The 22,281-nt window shown below is 41.3% G+C and overlaps 1 protein-coding gene across 2 annotated transcripts in view; it reads left to right on the plus strand.

The window, feature by feature from the left end:
• LOC134675410 (calsyntenin-1) overlaps positions 1 to 22,281 on the plus strand; it is a 372,645-nt gene that overhangs the window by 333,271 nt on the left and 17,093 nt on the right. For both annotated transcript variants that reach the window (XM_063533639.1, XM_063533638.1), the window contains exons 2-13: positions 5,223 to 5,383; positions 11,831 to 11,952; positions 13,427 to 13,638; positions 14,483 to 14,629; positions 15,501 to 15,701; positions 15,871 to 15,951; positions 16,658 to 16,840; positions 18,559 to 18,686; positions 19,108 to 19,288; positions 19,818 to 19,955; positions 20,499 to 20,631; positions 21,837 to 22,030. In XM_063533639.1, coding sequence (XP_063389709.1) covers positions 5,223 to 5,383; positions 11,831 to 11,952; positions 13,427 to 13,638; positions 14,483 to 14,629; positions 15,501 to 15,701; positions 15,871 to 15,951; positions 16,658 to 16,840; positions 18,559 to 18,686; positions 19,108 to 19,288; positions 19,818 to 19,955; positions 20,499 to 20,631; positions 21,837 to 22,030 — 1,881 coding nt within the window. The remainder of the gene's footprint in view (positions 1 to 5,222; positions 5,384 to 11,830; positions 11,953 to 13,426; positions 13,639 to 14,482; positions 14,630 to 15,500; positions 15,702 to 15,870; positions 15,952 to 16,657; positions 16,841 to 18,558; positions 18,687 to 19,107; positions 19,289 to 19,817; positions 19,956 to 20,498; positions 20,632 to 21,836; positions 22,031 to 22,281) is intronic.

Here is a 22,281-nt window from a genome sequence, read left to right on the forward strand (position 1 = left end):
TATGGAAAGAAAATTAAAAGAATAAAAACGGTTATCGTTTTAAAAACTTGTTATTTAAATGTACAGCGAATAAAATAATTTAAAAAAAAATTCGGTTACTGATGAAGTTAAAGTGACGTCACAAATTTTGTGTCTCCCCCCTCCCCCATGTCACAATATGTCACATTTTCTTGACCCCCTCCGTCCCCCTAAACGTGTGACGTAATTAATGGATGACCCCTTATACTAAAATGAATTATATTTATAAGTGAATAGAATTCATTTTTGGTTTGGCGTGGCCAGTTACTAATAGCGGCCTGTTACTGGCGAATTACCCTATTTATGTACTTAGTGGTTAATACTAGTATCAAGTAAGTTTTTTTTTCAATAATGCTTAGAAACGAAGTATAGACATGACAAATATAAATATTAACGTCTTTGTAAGGCAGGATTGGACATTCTATAGAGTAAGAGTAAGTGTATGAAACAACCAATTCAGCTAGGACTAGGGAATGCTATCTAGATCTCGCAATTTCGAGATCTCGCTAGATCTCGCACGTATTTTCGAAATTTAACCTAGTTGACAGGAAATCTCGATATATGCAATCTCGGTCGAGATCTCGATTAATATATTCGAGATCTCGAACAAGACTGAAAGTGAAATGCTTTGTTTTAAGTAATATATGACCTTAGATTCATGTTGTTCAGGCAGTGCTATTATGTGTCCGGCTTTAGCTCTATTATTGTTACGCAGTTTCTAAGTAAAGGTAAATAGTGGTTTAACATCGATAGCATTTCATAGAAGTAAAGTAAAAATTAAAATTGATTTTATGTTAAATATTTAATTTGTTGTTGTTATTTTCAAAATATAACATGAGGTACCTTAAATAAGTAGTATGTCGGCGGCATATCGTAAAATCGTAATCCTTGGCGTATCATGAAACGCCACCATTTCCTGATCTAATATTAACCCAGGCATATCACGATCTTCCTTATGAAAGAGACGGCAGATCCATCAGAGCAATGCATTCTTTGATATTCCTAGCTTCATAGCGGCCGCATTGTAAAATAATTGATCGAGAAATCATATACATATTTTCAATGATTTTGTAAATGACTACAGTTATGACTACGGTTATTAGAAACCAATTATCCACTCAACCGTCCGGCCCACGAGACTGTTTTCTTGTCAACCGTTCGGGTTTTTTAGCGACGCACACCCCGCGCAGCGCATTCACAATTTTCTACAAAAATTATAACTACACTGCCATCTAAATTTTTTTAGAGCTAACTATTTAGTTAGGCTACGTTGTCGCATCAAGAGAATTAGTAAATAATGCTGAAATATTCCGTTAGATGGCTCTGAAATCAAATCTTTCTTCCACCCCTTTGGATAGTAAGGTTCCCGCGGACGGTTAAGAGCATATTTTTTTCGGATACTATGCTATCGTCGGACGGTCAAGTGGTTATAGTATGTTTAATATTCTTTCTAATGGTATGCATCACCAATTGATCAGTAAAATAGAACCCGAGAAATAATGATCAGTTGAGGTCGGTCGCCCGCCATTTACGTGACGGAACAAAATTCATCATTACTTTGTTATATGTATAATATCATACATCAATAAAACTTATGTTTTTGGAAAGCTAATGAAATTTTTCGTCTATTTTATAATAACATTAATTGCGGTAAAGTTATAATTTATTGAGTTAGACGCATGTTTTGTCAGTACTTATGCCATCCATGCACGGTAAAAAATCATATATTTTAAATATTTTGTAAATGACTACAGTCATGACTACGGTTATTATAAAACAATAATTGCACGTTTAATACTCTTTCAAACGACATCTCACACGAACCGATCGGTCCCATAGGACTAAAGACGTGAACAAATATCAATGCTGGTCGGCCGCCCACTTTTTCCTTCCTTTTTTTCGACACGTCCCCCCCCCCTCCATAAAATAAAAACCGGTTTATTCATATTCTGGAGACCACGAGGAACACGTCCATACCAATTTTAGGTATTTAGAAGAGATGTCGACGAAAATCGTGAAGGAGACGACTTTTGTTTAATTTGCCTATAGACTATAGGAATATCAGAATATCACACCTTGAGGTTTGCGCAAAATGGCTGGTGTTCGCTAGGCAGATCATGAAATGTCGGCGTTTCATTATATTCCTAGGAATATCTCGATACGCCCGATTTTACGATGTCTATATCTATGGAATTCTTAGAGATTACTGATTAAAATAACACATTTTTAGTTACTTTGTCAAATTTGATCTCGTCGAGATATTAATCTCGATCCCGAAAATCTGACTGTCGAGATCTCGAAACACCCAATCTCGATTCGGATTTTTCTTGCGAGATCTCGAATCGCCATCTTGGTGCGAGATTGCATTCCCTAGCTAGGACCTTAAATTGCTCGACAATTAGGGAGCGTGACTGTATCTAAAAATTTTGTAAACCCATAACCATGCAATAAAATATTTTTGATTTTGATTTCTAATTTGAAATATTAGAATCAAAAAGTTCAAAATAGATTGTACCTATGTAACTACAAAAATGTGTTCCCTCTCAACGCAAAACCCCTTGTGTCTTAGAAGGATCTAGATATTTTCACACAAGACGGTTTATCGATAACTTCTTACATCACTAGATTATCGACATTAAATGTCGACTATTGCCCATCACTTTTCTGGCTGTGTACGTATTTAGAAACTTGACTCCGCCCTTAAAATTAGTGCGATAGGGACAACTGCAGCTGAGGCGAAAAATCCTGCGTAAAAATGACAAAAATCGAGGTTTCGTACTCCTCTTTTTCCTCCTCCAAAACTTAACCAATCGTAACCAAATTTGGAAATCTAAATGATTATGAAATTATTTGTGTCGGACCGTTTTGCTTTTTTGGCTTATTGATATCAGTTTTGAATACCACGCCTCTCATTGCGGCATAGTCAATTAGGCCATTTTGGCCATTTTTGAAGGGCTCTAGCGCCTTAAAAAACAAAAATATCAAAAAAAGCAAAACGGTCCGACACAGATATTGACAATATTAATCTGTGTTGAAAAAATCATTGCTCTAGCTTCAAAAACCACGGAGGAAAACGAGGACTACGTTTGTATGGAGAAATGACCACTCCTGTTGGCTCTTAAAGAAAGACGTTTGAAAACCTTTAGTTTACCGGGAGCTCGTGCGCTATTCCAAACATGTTCCGAGCGCTTAGTCGAACTAGTTTTTCTTTAAATCTTTAAATTAAAGGAACAATTTCGGAACCGTTTCGGGCATAGTTCGCACTTTTGACCTTTCGGAACACCGGTCCGATCGCTCTTGACCATCTGAGCTATCGAAGCTTACCAAAATCGTGAGAATTTCTTCATTCTTTGTTTACACGCCTATAGTTCGTTTTTTTAGCATTAGAAGGAACATGAAAGAAGGTAAGCGATCTTGACATGTCTTTTAATTGAAAAACCCTTTTAAAAATCAGTAACTTATGAAAGCAGAAGAATATAAATGAGCGTATTAGATTCATAATTGTTACATATTTGCCGTAACTTATTTTTAAAATGTGTTTTTCAATTAAAAGACACATCAAGGTTGTTTACCTTATTTCTAATGCTAAAAAAACTAACTATAAGAGAGTCGCGTATTATAGGGGTTAAAAATATAAATAGCACATCAATATAACTTGAAACTCTGGTGCCGTTAAATCGGTGTCGCTTTACGTTTGCGTCGCATCAGTCATCCCGATACATTCTTACCATATTCTTACTTTTCGATTGGCGTTTGTAGATACACCATTGTCATCTTGGCTACGGTCCGGTTGTGTTTTTTTCTAACAAAGTACCTATAGTTGGTACAGTCTAAAATATTAGATTCGCCGCTAGGCATCCCCTGCTGTGGTTCTCGAGTGTCCATTAAATTTATCCACCTGAGCGCCCACCTCGCTCAAGCTAGCTGCGCGTTCAGAACACGGTCGCCTCTTCGATTTTCCAATCGCCCCAAGAAAGGTCCTTGCCTCTATTTCAACGTTAAAGTAGTTTTATTTCCTCGGAAGGTTTTTGTTGAAATCTCGGCGCGTATTTACCCGGGTGTTATCTAACCTTTCTGAAAGTTGGCCAATTCGGGGGTTTAAGGATCGTTGGTTGTTACGTAAAGATTCGGAACATTATGTTGGGTTGGTTGGTAAGAAATAGCAGTCGAATGCGTATATCGTCAAAAACAACCTAATTTTGTGTATGTGTATTTATGATTACTTTAGATTTACCCTTAAAGTGATGATAAAATTATAAGCGTTATTTTTCTTTCTGCGAGTATGAGAAACCGCGAAAAAAAGTTTTTTTTCATGAATCAAAACTAGCTTGACCGATATATTGTCTTTGCAAACCGTTATATCAGACCCGTTACGTGCAGATGACAAGTCAAGGCAAATTGCACATACCTTCCTATGTAGAATTATATCATCACTAAAAGGAAGAAGCGAAGAATAAAAAGTAGTAACTAAACATGACACCACCTAAAGCAATTGACCCGCCCTGTAAGGTAATATCTACCACGCGGTCTAACGCTTGTAAGAACGGTTATGGCCCCCATTATGTGGGGACCGGCCGCGAATTATTTTAGAGTAGAATATTTTGAAGTCATTTTAGATGAAATGGTTGTCGTGTGACGACTACAAATTTTCAGATTTAGGTACCTCTATCTGCTTTGTATAACTGGGTGGCGAGTTTGCGAAATTGTTGCATCTATGTTAAATTTTTTGGTTTACTTTTAAACTATCCCATCAGTTTCGCTTTAAATATTAGACTTCAGGACTAAGTTTAAAAAACATCTGCAAACTTTATTGTATAATCCCCAATTAGCATTGCTTGTCCAAGGGCCAAAGCCCGAACCCACTTGCGAGAAGCCAGTGCCATCAACTGGTATACGATTAGGATGGTGAAATCCTCATCATCATAAAAACAGTTATTCTCTTGACGGTGGAGTATCTTCCAGCTTTCCCTATCCTGCGCCGGCTCTTTGACTTTTTGATACGACACAACCCCTACTTTTTCCTTGTCTTGAAGTAACTGCGTCTGGGTTTTCCTCTATATACCTCGCTTGTGTCCTATCCGATAATCCGACCCTCCAGGATAATTTTAAAGAAATGGTCGTGTCTTAGTAAATGTGCGATTTTCCGCGTCTAGACTCCGGTGAAGATAGCCACAGTCTTTAATGCCTTCTTTTTCTTTTTCCAGACGTACCATACTTGGAGCTGGCGGAGCCGGACGAGGGCTACCACGGCCTGATCCGTGAGAACGAGACCCTGGTGGAGGTGACCCCGGCGATCCGCGCCCGGGGGCCTCTCTGCTCGTTCCTCATACTGAACAACAAGCATCACGGGGAGGCGCCGTTTGAGGTAACCTCACCACATTGCTTCTTTCCGTCGTCGTACATTTCCATGTATTCGCCTCGTATTTCCGGACCAAATTTTTGTATCCGATTGAATTGAAATTTGTCATAGGCAGGAAATTTGTCTCTCTGCTTAGCCTTAAGGTTGACTGGTAGAGAATGCCTTATGGCATTAAGTCCGCCTTTTGTACTATAAGATTCTTTAGTGCAATAAAGATTAAATAAATAAATAAATAGGTAGGTAAGGAAAGTGACAATGCAACAGTATGATCACATCGATCTGATCTGATGTTGGAAATGGTTTACTATATGTGATAATCTGATAATGAAATTAAGATAGTCTCGAATATCTGAAAGCATGTATCGCAAATGTTTTTTTGTCCAAAAAGTTATTATGTAAAAGTGTAATGCAAACTAATCTAGGCCAATAAGAAAACTTTTATGTATTTAACTGACAAATATAATCGAAGGGCTGTTTATAAAAACGACATAACTGCTTAGAGCGGTTGACACTTTTTTAAGAACATTGTTAATCGTTTCAGGTGTCAACCAGTGTAGTCAGTTATGTTGTTTTTAGGGTTCCGTACCCAAAGGGTAAAACGGGACCCTATTACTAAGACTTCGCTGTCCGTCCGTCCGTCCGTCCGTCTGTCACCAGGCTGTATCTCACGAACCGTGATAGCTAGACAGTTGAAATTTTCACAGATGATGTATTTCTGTTGCCGCTATAACAACAAATACTAAAAACAGAATAAAATAAAGATTTAAATGGGGCTCCCATACAACAAACGTGATTTTTGACCAAAGTTAAGCAACGTCGGGAGGGGTGAGTACTTGGATGGGTGACCGTTTTCTTTTTGCTTTTTTTTTTTGCATTATGGTACGGAACCCTTCGTGCGCGAGTCCGACTCGCACTTGCCCGGTTTTTGTAAACATCCCTTCAATCGAACATCATACAACAGTAGTAATCGGGGCTCGAAAGGGTTACGGCGGCAGGGCACTTCATTTGATTCCTTTCATCGTCCTCACAGCTGCGTGGATATGAGATGAGGGTGCCTAATGGCACAATTTGCCTCGACTATGAGGCTATGACAGTGGCATTATTGGTTTTCCTTTTCGGCGCCCTTCAAATTTCATAAAAAAACAAAATACATTAGCCTATAAAACATACTTATCTTGGACATATCACTCAATTAAAACCAAGTTAGTCATCGTAGTCATTTCTTTCCTAAAAACTGCTTAATAAAAAATCCTTTTTCACCCTTCGGCTACGGGACCGTAAAAAGGGAAATATACTACGAAATACCTACATCATTCTATCGAAAGGCCTTTCATGGAACCTTCTGGGCGTTCCGATATAGCTTCATTTGATGCCTTTCACCTCACAAGGGAGTTTGTTAGTTTTGTGCGGTTGTGGGCGGCTGCGGATGGCAATGTGTGTACTGGTTGGTGGGATTTCTTATTTAGTTTCGTTTGACTTACAATGTGTCTAGGTGTATTATTATTGTTGTAGTAAGTACCGAGTTATGTTTATGACAGGTCCTTCTTTTTGTAGTAAACTGTGAAATTATTGCCGATTGAAAGATAAATAGTATGTCTATTAGTGGAAAGAATAAGTAGATTTGAAAAGGTGGTTTATATTAAGTAGAGATGCAACGGATAGTTGTTTGGCCGGATACCGGATACCGGATATTCGGCCTGACCATCGGCAGAATATCCGGTATCCGGCCGCCGAATATTCGGCCAGCGGAACTATACCTACATTTCGGTTTTACAGGTGCGCATTCTGCAGGTTTGACCTGTTTACTAGTGAACGTTCACGCGGACACATTTATAGGTTCGAAATGAGTGCGAGTGCAAGTCAGTGGGATGATTAAATTGTTTTAAAATAATAAACAAGTACGATAATGATCAAGACTGCTTCTTAAATCCAATTAGTTTACTCCGAAATCAAGCTATATTACTATCCGGTATCCGGCCTGATAGTTGGTTACTATCCGGTATCGGCCGGATATTAAAATCATGGCCGGATAGGCAGGATACCGGATAGTAGCCGAATATCCGGTGCATCTCTAATATTAAGATAGTTTTGAGATGAGATACACACCAATCGCTCCACCTGTCCAGTACAAAAACCAATTTAGGTATGATAACAGGTATATGCTTTAGAGTTTAAATCAATTTTCACAATTTTATGCAACAATAACTCGCCATTTTTTATATAATTTCCACCAAATCTCGTTTGTTAGTCTAGGTTCCTAACTATTTTAACCCGATCTACCCAAATTCAACACTAATACCCTAACCAATCTATTATTGGCATAGTTCAAGTTCTTGGACTCATTTTAATTGAATCCGTACCAATAAACGCAGGACTATCCAATACAGGATATTAAGCTAACCAAATTAACCTGACCTTCCTTTCCTTAATAACTATACGTAGTGTGAGTTCACAGTTACACTAGTTTTCATGATAAAATGTGAATAGTGAAGGCTTTTGAGAGTTGAACGGATTTCCTTTGGGAAATGAGTGGACGGAGAGCTTTGCAGTGGATTGCACTTGGATTATTATATTATAAAGTATGATTTAGTGTGCTTTACAAGGTTCGCTAATGATATTATAGTTTTAAATTGATTCTACGCTGTTTCGTATACTGTAGGTATTATTTTTTTGGTTTGATATTACTTAGGGGTCATCCATTAATTACGTCACACGAATTTCTAGGTTTTTTTACCCCGCCCCCCTCCTTGTCACACTTGGTCACATTTGGCAAACCCCTCCCCCCTGGTGTGACGTCACATTTCTTCAACGAAATCGGCAAATATTTATTTAATATTTTATCAAAATATTTTTTGCCAAAGAAATATTAGTAATTTTATAACCGAAAACTGATTAAGAAATAAAGTTAAAGGAATAAAAACGATTATCGTTTCAATAACTTGTTATTTAAATGTATATTAGCGTATAAAATAACTTAAATAAATTTTTGGTTACTGATGAAGTTAAAGTGACGTCACAAAGTTTATTACTCCCCCCTCCTCCTTGTCACAACATGTCACATTTTCTTGACCCCCTCCCTCCCCCTAAACGTGTGATGTAATTAATGGATGACCCCTTAGTTAGATTTATTGAAAGTGGAGCACCTATCCAATTGGGATACGTATCCGAGTTTTATCCTAAGTTAATTATAAAACTTAGGAAGCACAGTTCAGCAAGAACACAAAATGAATGTTTTCTCCGAAACCATCCACTGAACATAATAGTGAAATGAAATGAAAAACTTTATTATTTCAAACAACTAGTATAGGTAGATTTAAAGGTCCTTTCTGATTGGTTTTCGTTTGATCCGTACTGAAAGTGACACCATGTTGAATTAAATTAATTAACTACTTCGTACCTACTTATAAGAGAGACGTTTTATCCTACGAATAATAAATAGTTTTCCGGTCATCTAAATATCTTATTTGAATAGAAAGGGATCCTATCTCGTCGCATAATAATTGATTGTCATAATGTAATGTTACCCATAAAACTCTTTTCGCATATTTTTTCTCCAGCTGAAACAGAAAGTATTTTCGAAAATATTTTGCATAGGTTGTGTAGAATAGGGTAGGTTAGGTTAGGTTTGTGTTATAATTTCTCAGAAATGTTAATATTTCCAGCACAATAACAATTATGCGAAATGAGTTTTATGCGTAACATTACATTAGGATAATCAATTACTTACTATGCGACCCAATATGGACCCGAATAAAAATGGTGGTCTGTGAAATCCTAGCTTCGTAATAGGTACTTAATTTAGCACTATTTCCAGTGGCGCTCGATCGGCTCACCTTGCAAAACTAATCGAAGCCTTGTAGTTCACAGTTCTACATTGTAGGGCAGATATAAACTGAACGATGCCAACTTTTACAATACTGCCACGGGCAGTTCTGCGAGTTTCGTAGCGGATTGACTTGGACAACTTTGTAGATTTTAACTTGATAGTTGTAGACAGTAAAATTGTTCGATACGGATTGTAGTGGCAATGACAAGTTTACAAAGTTTGATTTGAAAAACCTGCCAAGTGCGAATCGGACTCTAGCACGATGGGTTCTGTACCATTGCGCAAGAAACGGCGAAAAATCACGTTTGTTGTATGGGAGCCCCACTTAAATATTTATTTTATTCTGTATTTAGTATTTGTTGTTATAGCGACAAGAGAAATAATACATCATTTGTGAAAATTTCAACTGTCTAGCTATCACGTTTCATGACAGCCTGGTGACAGACAGACGGACAGCGGAGTCTTAGTATTAGAGTCCCGGTTTCACCCTTTGGGTATGGAACCCTAAAACGCACACGGGTGAAAGTTTTTCAAATATTAAGGCAGACTTTCCACTGAGCGAGCGGAGATGAGAGGAATTGAACAAAATAGCATTGTTTGTAATTCACATCTCTTCCCAGCTCCTCTGGATTTCAACCAATGCTATTGGCTGATTCGTCTCATCACCGCCTGAGTGGAAAGGTAGCCTAAGGAATGCACCCGCGAATACAGTTCTATTAGGACAGTACAATTCGAAACAAAACATTCAGATAGTAAAATAAATTAGTATTGTTAGCCCACATCTAGCGTCTTTCGAGCGTCGGCGTTTGTCGGCGTCTGGTCAGCGCTATGGAAAATGACGTCGCTGCGCAGTTGCGTCGACGCTGCGTCGACGTTGCGTCGAGCAGCGGCCATAGAATTGTAGACGCCGACGCTCGAAAGACGCCAGATGTGGGGGGGGGGGGGCTTATACTTAATTTATATTTAGAGAGTCACCAAGTCGACAATACGTCTACTTTCTACTAGCAAAGCTATTCCGTATGCATCGAAATTACGGAAGCAAACATGCACTGAAACTTACACAAATCACCATCGCAACTAGCCCATTTGCATAGCACTAACTTCGCCACTTATCCCCGTTCGAACCACTTTGAACTTTAACCTCTCCGCTTAAAATTCATTTTTCGACGCAGTGCAGGCGTTGGAAGTCTGGGTTATTATATTTGAGACCTTATTTCAGTAGTCATACGTTGCTTTTTCGCGTGAGTGGTGGATTGAAGAGTATTAGGATAGCTCAATAGGCGATGTATTGAATTCAAAAGAACATTTTGCGCCATTCGTGAATTTTGAATGTACGCTCGTGTTGTACATACATTGGTAAGTAAGTATAGGTGTTGGTGAAATGTATTCATTGTCTTCAGTACTTTAGGGTATTAGGGTATTTGGTTAACTTTATATTGAAAGTGAGTCTAAATAGAACCGTGGGTTTCATCCCAAGTGTGACGTATTACTTCCCCTACCTCCTCCTCCTCCTCCTCCTCCTCCTCTACGTATTCCTCCTTTACTTTTCATATGAAAAAGTGTGACAACAGGGGGAGAGGGATCTAAAAATCTAAATTTTGTAATTAATGGACGACCCCTAAACGTGAAGGAAAAACAAAGTTACTTTTGCAATTTCAATATTAGTAGAAATAATAGGGTTACTAGGCACAGCTTACAGGGATAAGGCAGCGCTTCCACCAGATACGTACGATGCGTAGCGAGGGATATACAGTTTGGAAAGATAAGTCGGGCCCTGGAGGGAAACTACCTTAAATCCTTAAGCTGACTTATTTTACTTAAAGGAGACATTCCTTTATTTTTAAAAAGAAACAGAACTGCATTCAAATATTTTCTAAAACTCGCTTGCCTCGCCCGGGACTCGAACCGACTAAAAATAAAAACTCCCAATTTTATTCTACTACAGTTTAATGTTAGTGATAACATTTCTCCAAGAAACATTAGGTCTTACACTTGTCTGTTGTACAAAATATCCATAAAGTTTAATATTTAGTACTCAAGATTTTTTTAAGACGAGCCAAATTGAAGAAAAATTCTTTGAATGCAGTTTTGTTTCTTTTTAAAAATAAAGGAATGTCTCCTTTAAGTAAAATGAGCCAGCTTAAGGATTTAAGGTAGTTTCCCTCCAGGGCCCGACTTATCTTTCCACACTGTATATATATTAGAGTCAAATAGAAAGACTAACGCAGAATGACAACTAGTCAATGTGTAAACAGGCCCCAATGTTAAGGCTACACTTAAGCCGACCACAGACTAACAAGCCGCCGGACGATATCGGCCCGTCAGTTAGAACAAAAATTTGACAGTTCCGAACAACTGACCGGCCGATATCGTCCGGCGGTCTGTTAGTCAGTGGTCGGCTTTAGGGCTGATTTAGACGATGCGAGAACTCGCATGCGAGTTTCATACTATTCCGAGTTTTGATCGGTCGGTTGAATTAGACTTAACCAACAGTCTGTAATGTAACTAAAATCGCATGCGAGTTCGCGCTCCGTCTAAATCAGCCCTTACCCCGCAGCCACACTTACCCCGCAGCCTCGCTTACCCTATTACTTTAAAGGACGCTAATGACGATGATGACGTTTCAGATAATGGTGATCGACGAGAACGAGGCGCGGCTGCGCGTGCGCTTTCCGCTCAACTGCGAGAAGCGGCGGAACTACAAGTTCGACATCGCCGCCGTGGGCTGTGACGGCTCCTACTCTAACACGTGAGTTTTATTTATTTATTTAGTTACTAGCTTTTGCCCGCGACTTCGTCTGCGTGGAATTAGTACACCACCTAGATTAAGTACAGCGCCTGGATAAAATCTAATAGCAATTCGAGCAAGCCTTTTCACCCTCTTTAGGGATGACTTTTGACATCAAAACTATCCTATGTCCTTCCCCGGGACTTAAACTATCTCTATGCCAAATTTAAACTAAATCGGTTCAGCGGTTTAAGCGTGAAGAGGTAACAGACAGATAGACAGACAGACAAACACACTTTCGCATTTATAATATTAGTATGGATTAGTATGGATTTAGAAATTTAATTCAGGCAACAAGGCCCATATTACAAATACCTTACAGACTAACATACATAATGTAATTTATAAACTTAAAACTAAACACTATCTAGTCGACAAAACGACGATTCGTCATCTTCATCATATTAGGCAGAGGTCGTCCACTGCTGGACATAGGCCTCCCCCAAAGAGTGCCACAATAACCGGTCTTGCGCCACCCGCATCCAGCGGACTCCCGCGACCTTTACCAGGTCGTCAGCCAGGTTTCATCATCAGTCGTTCCCTCAATGCTGAGGATCGTGACATCATGTCCTAATGTTGCTGACCAGTCTCTTCCATAGGCTTCTGTCACCCGCCATATGTACATGCCAGCCAGGCCACAGGGTACAGCCAGGTTTACGATTAATATAATTGATTTATTAACGAAAACACAAAACAAAGAAAGAGAAATCGTTTTGAATGATTCACGTTTAGTTTCAATGGACTTATATCGACCGGAATATACAAAGCGAAGGGGGACGGGGTAATACAAAAGGTCATCATGGCCCATATCCCGGTTAGACTTATGGGTATGAAACTGACATTTTGCGAATCTGGAATTATGTGAAACTGACATTCTGAGAATCTGACTTTTTGCGAATCTGGCATCCTGCTAATCTGACATTCTGCGTGGCATAAAGCGTCAGAATCTATCGACCGGGATATACGAAGTGAAGGGGGGACGGGGTCATCACGGTCCATATCCCGGTCGATACCTATATGTCTAAAGTAAGAGATAACTACGGAGGAAAATATTACACATGAACCCGTCTCACCTACGAGCTCATCTTTCGATGAGACAATTTGCTCGTGGGTGACTTACTTGTAAACTGAATATAGACGTCCGACTACAGAAAAAGTGACCAAGCCCGCCAGTGGCCGAGGAGGGAATTAAACCAGCGCCTTAAATCTGCGATTCATTTAATTGTTCTTTAATAAAAGAAAAAAAAAAATACGCGGCTGACGCCCTGTCCCAAGGGCTACGCGCCTAATGTATTTCCGGGTATATACGTATTTGTAACGACAAAGAAAACCCGAAGAACCTCAGAGAAAGTGATTCCATCTTAACATGTACTAATTGTCAGCTATGTGAAGATTTAATACTTATGTCTTATATACATACCTCTAAATGTTCCAGGGTCCCAGTTCACATAACGGTGACAGACGTGAACGAGTTCGCGCCGGTCTTCCCCCAATCCGCGTACGTCAAGTCCGTGGACGAGGGCCGCATCTACGACGAGATAGTCCGCGTCGAAGCGACTGACCGCGACTGTACGCCTCGGTATGGCGACGTGTGCAAGTACGAGATACTGACGGATCGGAGCCAGCCCTTCGCTATCGATACTTACGGTAAGTTTACATGGTGTCCATTCACTATGCTGCGTCAGGTGGATAAGAGTATGAGATAGTCTGTGTGGAAGCGACTGACTGCAACTGTACGAGATATTAACGGACCGGAGCCAGCCCTTCGCTATCGATACTTATGGTAAGTTTACATGGTTTCCATTCACTATGCTGCGTCAGGTGGATAAAAGTATGAGATAGTCTGTGTGGAAGCGACTGACTGCAACTGTACGAGATATTAACGGATCGGAGCCAGCCCTTCGCTATCGATACTTATGGTAAGTTTGTAAGAAATAACCTAACAGTAATAAAGCTAATGTGTAATGTCACGCCCTCGTTACTCTCGCCAGATAATGACATTGAAGCAGGTTATCTGAAGAAATTCTACGTCAATAAAGCTCTTGAGTAGGCCAAAGGTTGCCCTTGTGGGGGCGATTTCACAAAATATCCCGATGGGTCGAAGTGGATACACTTAAGGGCAAAGGTCCCCGAAACAATAAGATAAGATAAGGAAAATTTGCATCGGTCTCCTTATACACATCAAATGGATAAATGACCACGAAGAGACACAGTATGTGGAAACAAGTTATGACGAGTATACCCCGAGACATGGCGTTTGCACCGGTCCCTTCCCATGTTTCAAGTGGGTAAGTGTCCGCATAAGTGTGTGTGTGTGTGTGGGTAAGTGGGTAAGTGGGACTGCATATACCGAATATTAATACGGTGATAACTCCGAGATATTAACAGATCTGTTCCAAGCATTCTAATGACGTGTTATCATTGTCGTCTCCTATATTTAAAGACATGAAATAATTCCTTCGGTTACTTGTATTTTTTTTTCTATTTCCAGGTGTGATCCGTAACACAGAGCCGCTGGACTACGAGAAATCACACAACCACATCCTGTCCGTCGTCGCCTACGATTGCGGCATGATGCAGTCAGCTCCAGTGATGGTCACGATCAAGGTCAACAAGCCCTGCCGCGCGGGCTGGAAGGGTAAGTGCCCGTAGGTTCAGGAGCAGGGATGTAACGGATGTGGTTTAGTCGGAACCGAAAACGGAAACAGATGCTTTCAATTTAGTTTAACGGAACCGGAACCAGAATCGGAACCTGAGTGATAGGTGGACGAGAAGTTAAGGTTAGGTCTATTAAAAATAAAAATTCGAAATAACTATTAATCAGCCTTTATTCTAGAAAGGCAAACTTTTTACTAACACCTAGGTGTTAGAAGCAAAAAATTGTTACCTAATATGTATAATACCTACCGTTTTTGATGTACGCCGCCGCCGCGCGAAACATTGACGTCCGTTATGACTTCCGTTTCGAACATAACGGAACCGGAACAGAAAAGGATGTGTAATACAAAACGGAAGTTCCGCCTTAACGGAAACGGAACCGGAGCTCCGTAACATCCCTGTTCAGGAGACACCTAGAGCCAAAGAACCTTTTCAAGTTTCAATGTCCTCTTTCTTTTTAGCGTATTTCATGGTCTTATGGCAATGTAACGGGCGCGGGCGTGGGCATTAATTAGGACAGTAGCGACGGCCATTTGACCTTCCAATCCTGATATCTTCGTGATGTTTTCCTTCAAGAGTTTTGAGATTGGTGGAATTTTGTCTTTTGTTTAGATTGGGAAAAACAGACCTTTATTTAGTCTAAGCATGACCTTGGTAAGGAATACTATGGCCCTATCACTTAGATATTATGTCCCAGTAAGGTCATTTAAAAAGATCAAGCAAGCTCAAACTTGCATCCACTTAATAGAGGTCTCCGACTTCTTACGGAGAAACCAAAAGCGAAGCAGTGAGTGGTTGAAACGCGAACACGAATTGTGAGAATGATTTAACGTTTTTATAACCACCACCAGGAGTAGCGGAGCGCGTGGACGTGGCGCCCGGGACGGGGCCGCTGGCGCTGTTCCCGGCCGCGCGCCTCGAGGCCTGCTCCTCCGACGAGCGCTGCCCCGGCGTCACGCGCATCCAGGCCGCCGTCACGCTGCAGGCCTCCCGCGCCGGCTCGGGCTGCGACCGGGACACTTACGCTATACACTCGCAGAGGACCATTTGTGGTGAGTGCCCTGTCATTGTCGCTTCCCCGACGTCACGAGGATCCAAGCGGGAAGGCTTTTGACATGAGACTCTTAAGTTTTATATCCGCATTTTATGTGTGAGTTTTCGTATAAAAATGGTGACTGAAAACTTATCTACTATAATAATAAAATTGCCTTTTACTTCCAGGTTTGGACCCCAAGACAGTGGACCTCCTGCCCAGTCCGGGCGCTGGCAACGAATGGGCGAAGGCTCTCAAACCTGATTCAGGTGTGCATCTTATCTTTATCACCATCTTTTTTATAGTTTAGTTTCTTACGGCACTAATGCTGACTGTACAAGTGTACACCGTATACAATAAAAAAACCGGCCAAGCGCGAGTCGGATTCGCCCACTGAGAGTTCCGTACTTTTTAATATTTGTTATAGCTGCAACAGAAATACATCATCTGTGAAAATTTCAACTTTCTAGCTATAACAGTTCATGAGATACAGCCTGGTGATAGACATACGGACAAACGGACAGTGGAGTCTTAGGGTCCCGTTTTTACCCTTAGGGTACGGAACCCTAAAAATGTCACTACTACTGTTACTGCTGTGGCGCAACGACCAGTAGTGGATCTTGGCCTCCGACACCAAAGACCGCCATGCTACTCTGTCCAAAGCCGTTTCTATCCAGTCGACGGCGCCGAGTTCGCTAAGGTCTTTCCGCTACCGCTGGAGAGATGAAGTGCAGAAAGACCTTAGCGAACCCATAGTCTAATAAAACATGGTCTTCTTTTCCCATAGTGACACAAGCCTACGTCACAATAACATTGCCACTTTGTATAGCGCTATTGCATATTATTATATAGCGCTGTCGCATGATGACGTAGGCTTGTGTCAGTCACATGGTCGGAAGAGAGTACCAGGCGGAGTATATTATTATACCATGAGCGAACCCTAAAAATGTATTCATCTATATTCTGTCGTTCTAGGTCGCGACGGCGAGCAGATGTTTGAGTTCGACGGTTCGACGACGGCCGCAGCGGTTCCATCTAGCGTCCTTCCATCCTCCTTAGCTGGGAGTTTCTCCATCTCCACCTGGATGCGCCACGCCCCGCCGCCCGACCATGACAAGCACAGGAAGGAGCACGTGCTGTGTCTCGCCGATGACCACAGTAAGTTACTGGACTATATTGTGTGTCTTTCAACCCTAACGGCGCGATATTGCGGCCGCCATAAGGTACGTTTTGCCCTGGGACGTCACATATCTTTACTATTTCATATCTAGTGCATCTCCAATTCATTTCCCGAATCGCACCGTAACTTGCAAGGCAGACGACTGGTCTAGTCGTGGCAGCTCATTCTGTTGCCGGACATCAGACTTTCGACACACCTGGCATCTCCTGATGATACTCCGTAGAGGAGAAACGTGTCGATGTTTGTAATGTTGGTGGTCGACGGCCGCAGCGGTGCCATCTAGCGTCCTTCCATCCTCCTTAGCCGGGAGTTTCTCCATCTCCACCTGGATGCGCCACGCCCCGCCGCCCGACCATGACAAGCACAGGAAGCATGTGTTGTGTCTCGCCGATGACCACAGTAAGTTACTGACTATGTGTGGCTTTCCATCACAGAAGGGTTCGTATGCTTCACGTGCAGTAAGGACATTTCCGTATGAAATTCCAATAAATTGTGATTGCAGATGAAGCAAATGTACACTTCTCTATTGGAGAGCCATTTTTTGTCTGTCCTTTTCAATATTAACTTGCGAGGCAGAGGGGTGGTCAGGATATAAAGACCAGTCGTGGCAGCTCATTCCGTTGCTGGAAACCAGACCCGCCAGATATCCAAATGATGCCTCTTAGAGGCGAAACATGTCGACGTGTTGGTGGTCGACGACACATGGCAGGCCCTCTAGCCCTCTAGTTGACAACAAATTCAACTGGGGACCTCATATAGATATAGTCTGTAATAAATTAAGATCAATCCTAGCCAAATTAAGTATTTTAAAGCACAAGCTACCGTATAAAACTATAAGACTACTGTATCTGGCGTTGGCAGACTCGGTTATTAGCTATGGATTATCAAGTTATGGTAGAACGTACAAAACCTACCTACAAAGAATATATGATATCCAACTAAGACTTATCAAAACCATAGTACCATATAAAATAAAAACTAAGTACAGAGAGAACTATGCCCTATTGTTTAAATACTGCAAAGTAATGAATGTATTTGATAAAGTTGATGCAGCAATCATTAAAGAACAATCTCATCAAATAACTCACCTGCAAAAATTAGAGAGATCTCATAAATTGCGTCAACTCCAGAATTTACCAATATACACGGTGCCAAAAGCAAATAATGTATATGGCAAAAGAACTTGTTGGTATATTCTCCCAGATACATTAAATAAATTACCTAAGGATTTAGTACATAATTATTAATTATATTAGAAAATATAAAATCATCGCAAGTCAATAATATTCTAAAAGAATATTTCACAAAAGACAATGATCTGGCAAATATACTGGCAAACAAACTAAAAAAAAAACCATTAGCTAAATTAAGGTAAGTAGATATTTGTTTATATTCTGAATTATAGTTAGGTAACAACAAAACGCGAGTTTAGTGACCGCGCACATAATCTCATACTAGAGATTTTGCACACATATGTATGTAGATTTAAGTACTTTTTTGGGAAATAAATAGATTATTTTTTTTTTTTAGCGTGTTGTCAGCTTCTTTAGCCGGAAGGTGTTCTATTTCGACGTGAATGCCGCACACACACAATTCAACGCTCGTGGGATATTTTTATGAAACTGGCTTTTAGCTCGTTTCATAAAACTACACTCACATATACTGCTAAAATTTTAAATAATTTGTGTCGTTACAGAAATGAACCGCCACCACTACGCCCTGTTCGTCCGCAACTGCCGCCTGATCCTGCTGCTGAGGCGAGACTTCGGCGACGGTGACCTGAACATCTTCAGACCTGCAGAGTGGCGTTGGAAGATCCCTGAGGTACCTTCATGCTTACTTCTTCCAAATTACTTTTCAAGGCCGAAAACTGCATCTTTTTTCATCTGGGATCAGCTAAATGTTATCAAATTAACATTAAAATTTCAAAGATCTTTGAAAAACAAAGGAATTTGATTCGACCTCATTTTTAGTATCAACCAAGATGACATTTTATTGAGTGTGTGATCAAACGCCGCCATAGCGGTCGTAACATGCATGCGGTTCTTAAATACACCATAGGGAGCTTGTAATATGTGTGTAGATAAAACAGTGTATGTAACTGTACAATCTGTGCATAATCAGGCATTAAAACACTCATGTAACCCTTTTATGAAACTCGCTTTGTTCGTTTCATAAACCCACATTCGTATTCTAATGCCTTTCATTATGTAGCAGTTATATATAACTATAACTTGTTTGACAGGTGTGCGACAACGAATGGCACCACTACGCCGTGAACGTTCGCTTCCCGAACGTGGAACTTTTCGTCGATGGAGAACCGTACCGCGCTGTTGATGGCAAAGGACCAGAGGTCATCGATGACTGGCCACTTCATCCTGCTCATGGAGTCAACACCACCCTCGTCGTTGGAGCCTGTTGGCAAGGTAGGTGGTGGTAGAACCGTACCGCGCTGCTGACGGCAAAGGACCAGAGGTCATCGATGACTGGCCCCTCCATCCTGCTCATGGAGTCAACACTACCCTCGTTGTTGGAGCCTGTTGGCAAGGTATGATTACATATAACACCCCTCTTTGCGCCAAATAATGAAGGATAAAAATGATAGTCGTAAAAAGTTAACCTCTATTGCACAATAGGGTATTTGACTACTACTCAAATCAGTTTCTTTTTTCGAACTGTCAAAACGATTTTGCTACTATGAAACACTAGCATGTGCCGTCACAATCAAAGTACCTACTCTTTTAAAATAGAAATAGTGTCTAAAAATATCTTCTGTCTACGTTTCTCTATTAATCTACCTGGTGCTCTATTTCATGCACGGTGTAAAATAATTTATTTTAAACACAGTCAAATACCCTATACAAGACAGTACAATTGGCGGACTTAATGCCATAAGGCGTTCATTTTGTCTAAGATTTAAATATAAGTATTACTAACGTAAATAATTATTTTCAGGAACGGAAGGCGACATGAAACACCACTTGCACGGTTGGCTGGCCGGTCTGGGCGTGCTCGTGCACGACGTGCAGCCGCCGGCGGCACTGAAGTGCGTCGCGCACTGCCGGGAGGGGCTCAGCTTGGCCCCTGATCTATGTAAGTTATAACACTAAGGTCCACTTGCACCATCCCACTAACCCGGGGTTAATCGGTTAAACCTGGATTGCCATGGTTAACAGTACAATTTGACACTAGGTTAACGGTGTAACTGCTTAACCCCGGGTTAGAGGGATGGTGCAAGTAGGCCTAAATGGTATCTATGGATCTTTTATGTCCGTGAATAAATTATATGTATTTTTACAAGCTTTTTTTTTATTTTCACCTGACCGTTGTCTGTGTGTAATCAAATCTTGCAAGTTAAATTTGATCCACTTCCCGGTTTCCGATTGAGCTGAAATTTTGCATGCATGTATAAATCGGATGACAATGCAATATTATGGTACCATCGAGCTGATCTGATGACGGAGACAGGAGGTGGCTATAGGAACTCTGTGATGAAACAACGTAACCTAATCGTGTTAGGGGTTTTTAGAATCGTCTCGATGAGTATTAGTTGTCTGTGTCGTAAGAAAAGTACAGTCAGCGATAAAAGCTTGTACCAAAAATGAAATGTTTGCCAAAAACTTATTTTCTCTCCAGACCTGAAGTCGGTGTCGGTGGAGGGCGACGGCGTGGCGGACGTGGAGACGCTGCTGCGGCGCGTCGCGTACGGCGACGCGCGCGCCTTCCCCACGCCCGGCCGCCGCAACGTGCACGTCGCCACCACCATCACGTACGTCACACTTTACCTCACACACACACACACACACACACACACACACATTTTTACCTCTCTCTCTCTAGTCGCTTTCTTCATTGCTGAAGGTCATGTCCCTCTTGAAATTTTCCGATGAACTCTGTCACCAATCGCTTCCATCCCACCCTGCTCTCGGCCTTCTTCATGGCGGTTGCTGTGGTGAGGCCTGTAAGGGTAGAGACCTGATCCGACCACCGAGCAGGAGATCTGCCACGTCGCCGATTGCCATCTACTTTCCCAACGACTACAACTTTCTCCAAGTTGTCAGGTTCTCGGCGGGCTAGGTCCAAAATAGCCAAGAATCCTTTTGTCCAAGAAGCAAGTGGTGGATAGCCTTGTCTGGATCCCAAGCTGCTGGAGGATAGAGACGTTTGCCCTCTTGACTGTCTACCAGTGGCGGCGCATGTAGATTGTTTGTAGGCAAGCCGTAGCTAAGTTGCCCTTCCTTGTCTTCATATAAAGTACTTGCACCTAACAACCGTCTCTTTTTGGCCCAGTGGTTGACTGGTAGATAATGACTTATGGCTTTTAGTCCGCCATTTGTACTTATAATGTTATGTGCAATAAAGTTTAAATAAATAAATAAGTTTAATGAAAATGGCTCAAGAGCCTGAATATCAGACAAGCCAATAGGAATCGAGTTCTATGGACGCTCCGCCACTGCTGTCTACATTACCTAGCGTAGCCTAATTGGCAATTGTTAACGTTTATATCCCGGGAGCGTGAGATATATAAATAAACATCATATCGGAATGGCAGATACAAACGATAAGTCACTTGATCATATCCATACGTACGGTGTCTATCTCATTGCATAATAATGGGGTTGGCCGGTGGAAGTTCTTAGCAGATGGCGCCATCATAGCTTGCCCCGTCAACCCCTAGAATTATGTCAATTTTTTGTTTTTTTTTATACCCTGGATGCCAGCCCTTTAAGCTAAATCTCACAGCAAAAGGGGCAAGCTATGATCGCGCCATCTATGCAAACCTTTGACAGTTGCCAACCCCATTGATTGTCGTAATGTGATTTTACGTATAAAACTCTTTTCACATTTGTACCGTTTCGCTGTGTGTTTTGAGTATTTTTAATTTACCCCATAAACCATGATGATCGATGGCCGAGCGCTTATTTGCCACTGACATGCTATTATAAGAAAAGTGTTTCGACCTTTTTTTTACAGATGCGACAACGGCCGCATCATCAAAGCGAAGCCCGCCGAGTCCTACATCATGGTGTTGCAGCCCCAAACCCCAAGCATCCTCATCAACGGCACTGATGACGCCGCGAGGGACTACGCCCATTTCCGTCAGGGTCTGAGGGTGTTCCCTGAATTGAGTGTCAGGGTTTTGGCGGCACAACATGGCGCCGTGAGAGGTAAGATAATATTATACCATATTAACTACATCACGGTGCACCAAACATCAAGGATCCTGATCAACGGCACTGATGACGCCGCGAGGGACTACGGCCATTTCCGTCAGGGTCTGAGGGTGTTCCCTGAATTGAGTGTCAGGGTTTTGGCGGCACAACATGGCGCCGTGAGAGGTGAGATAATAAAATTATACCATATTAACTGTATCATGGTACAGTCTTAAACACCAAGCATCCTCATCAACGGCACTGAT

This window comes from Cydia fagiglandana, chromosome 22 (assembly GCF_963556715.1).
Source record: "Cydia fagiglandana chromosome 22, ilCydFagi1.1, whole genome shotgun sequence".
Lineage (NCBI taxonomy): Eukaryota > Metazoa > Arthropoda > Insecta > Lepidoptera > Tortricidae > Cydia > Cydia fagiglandana.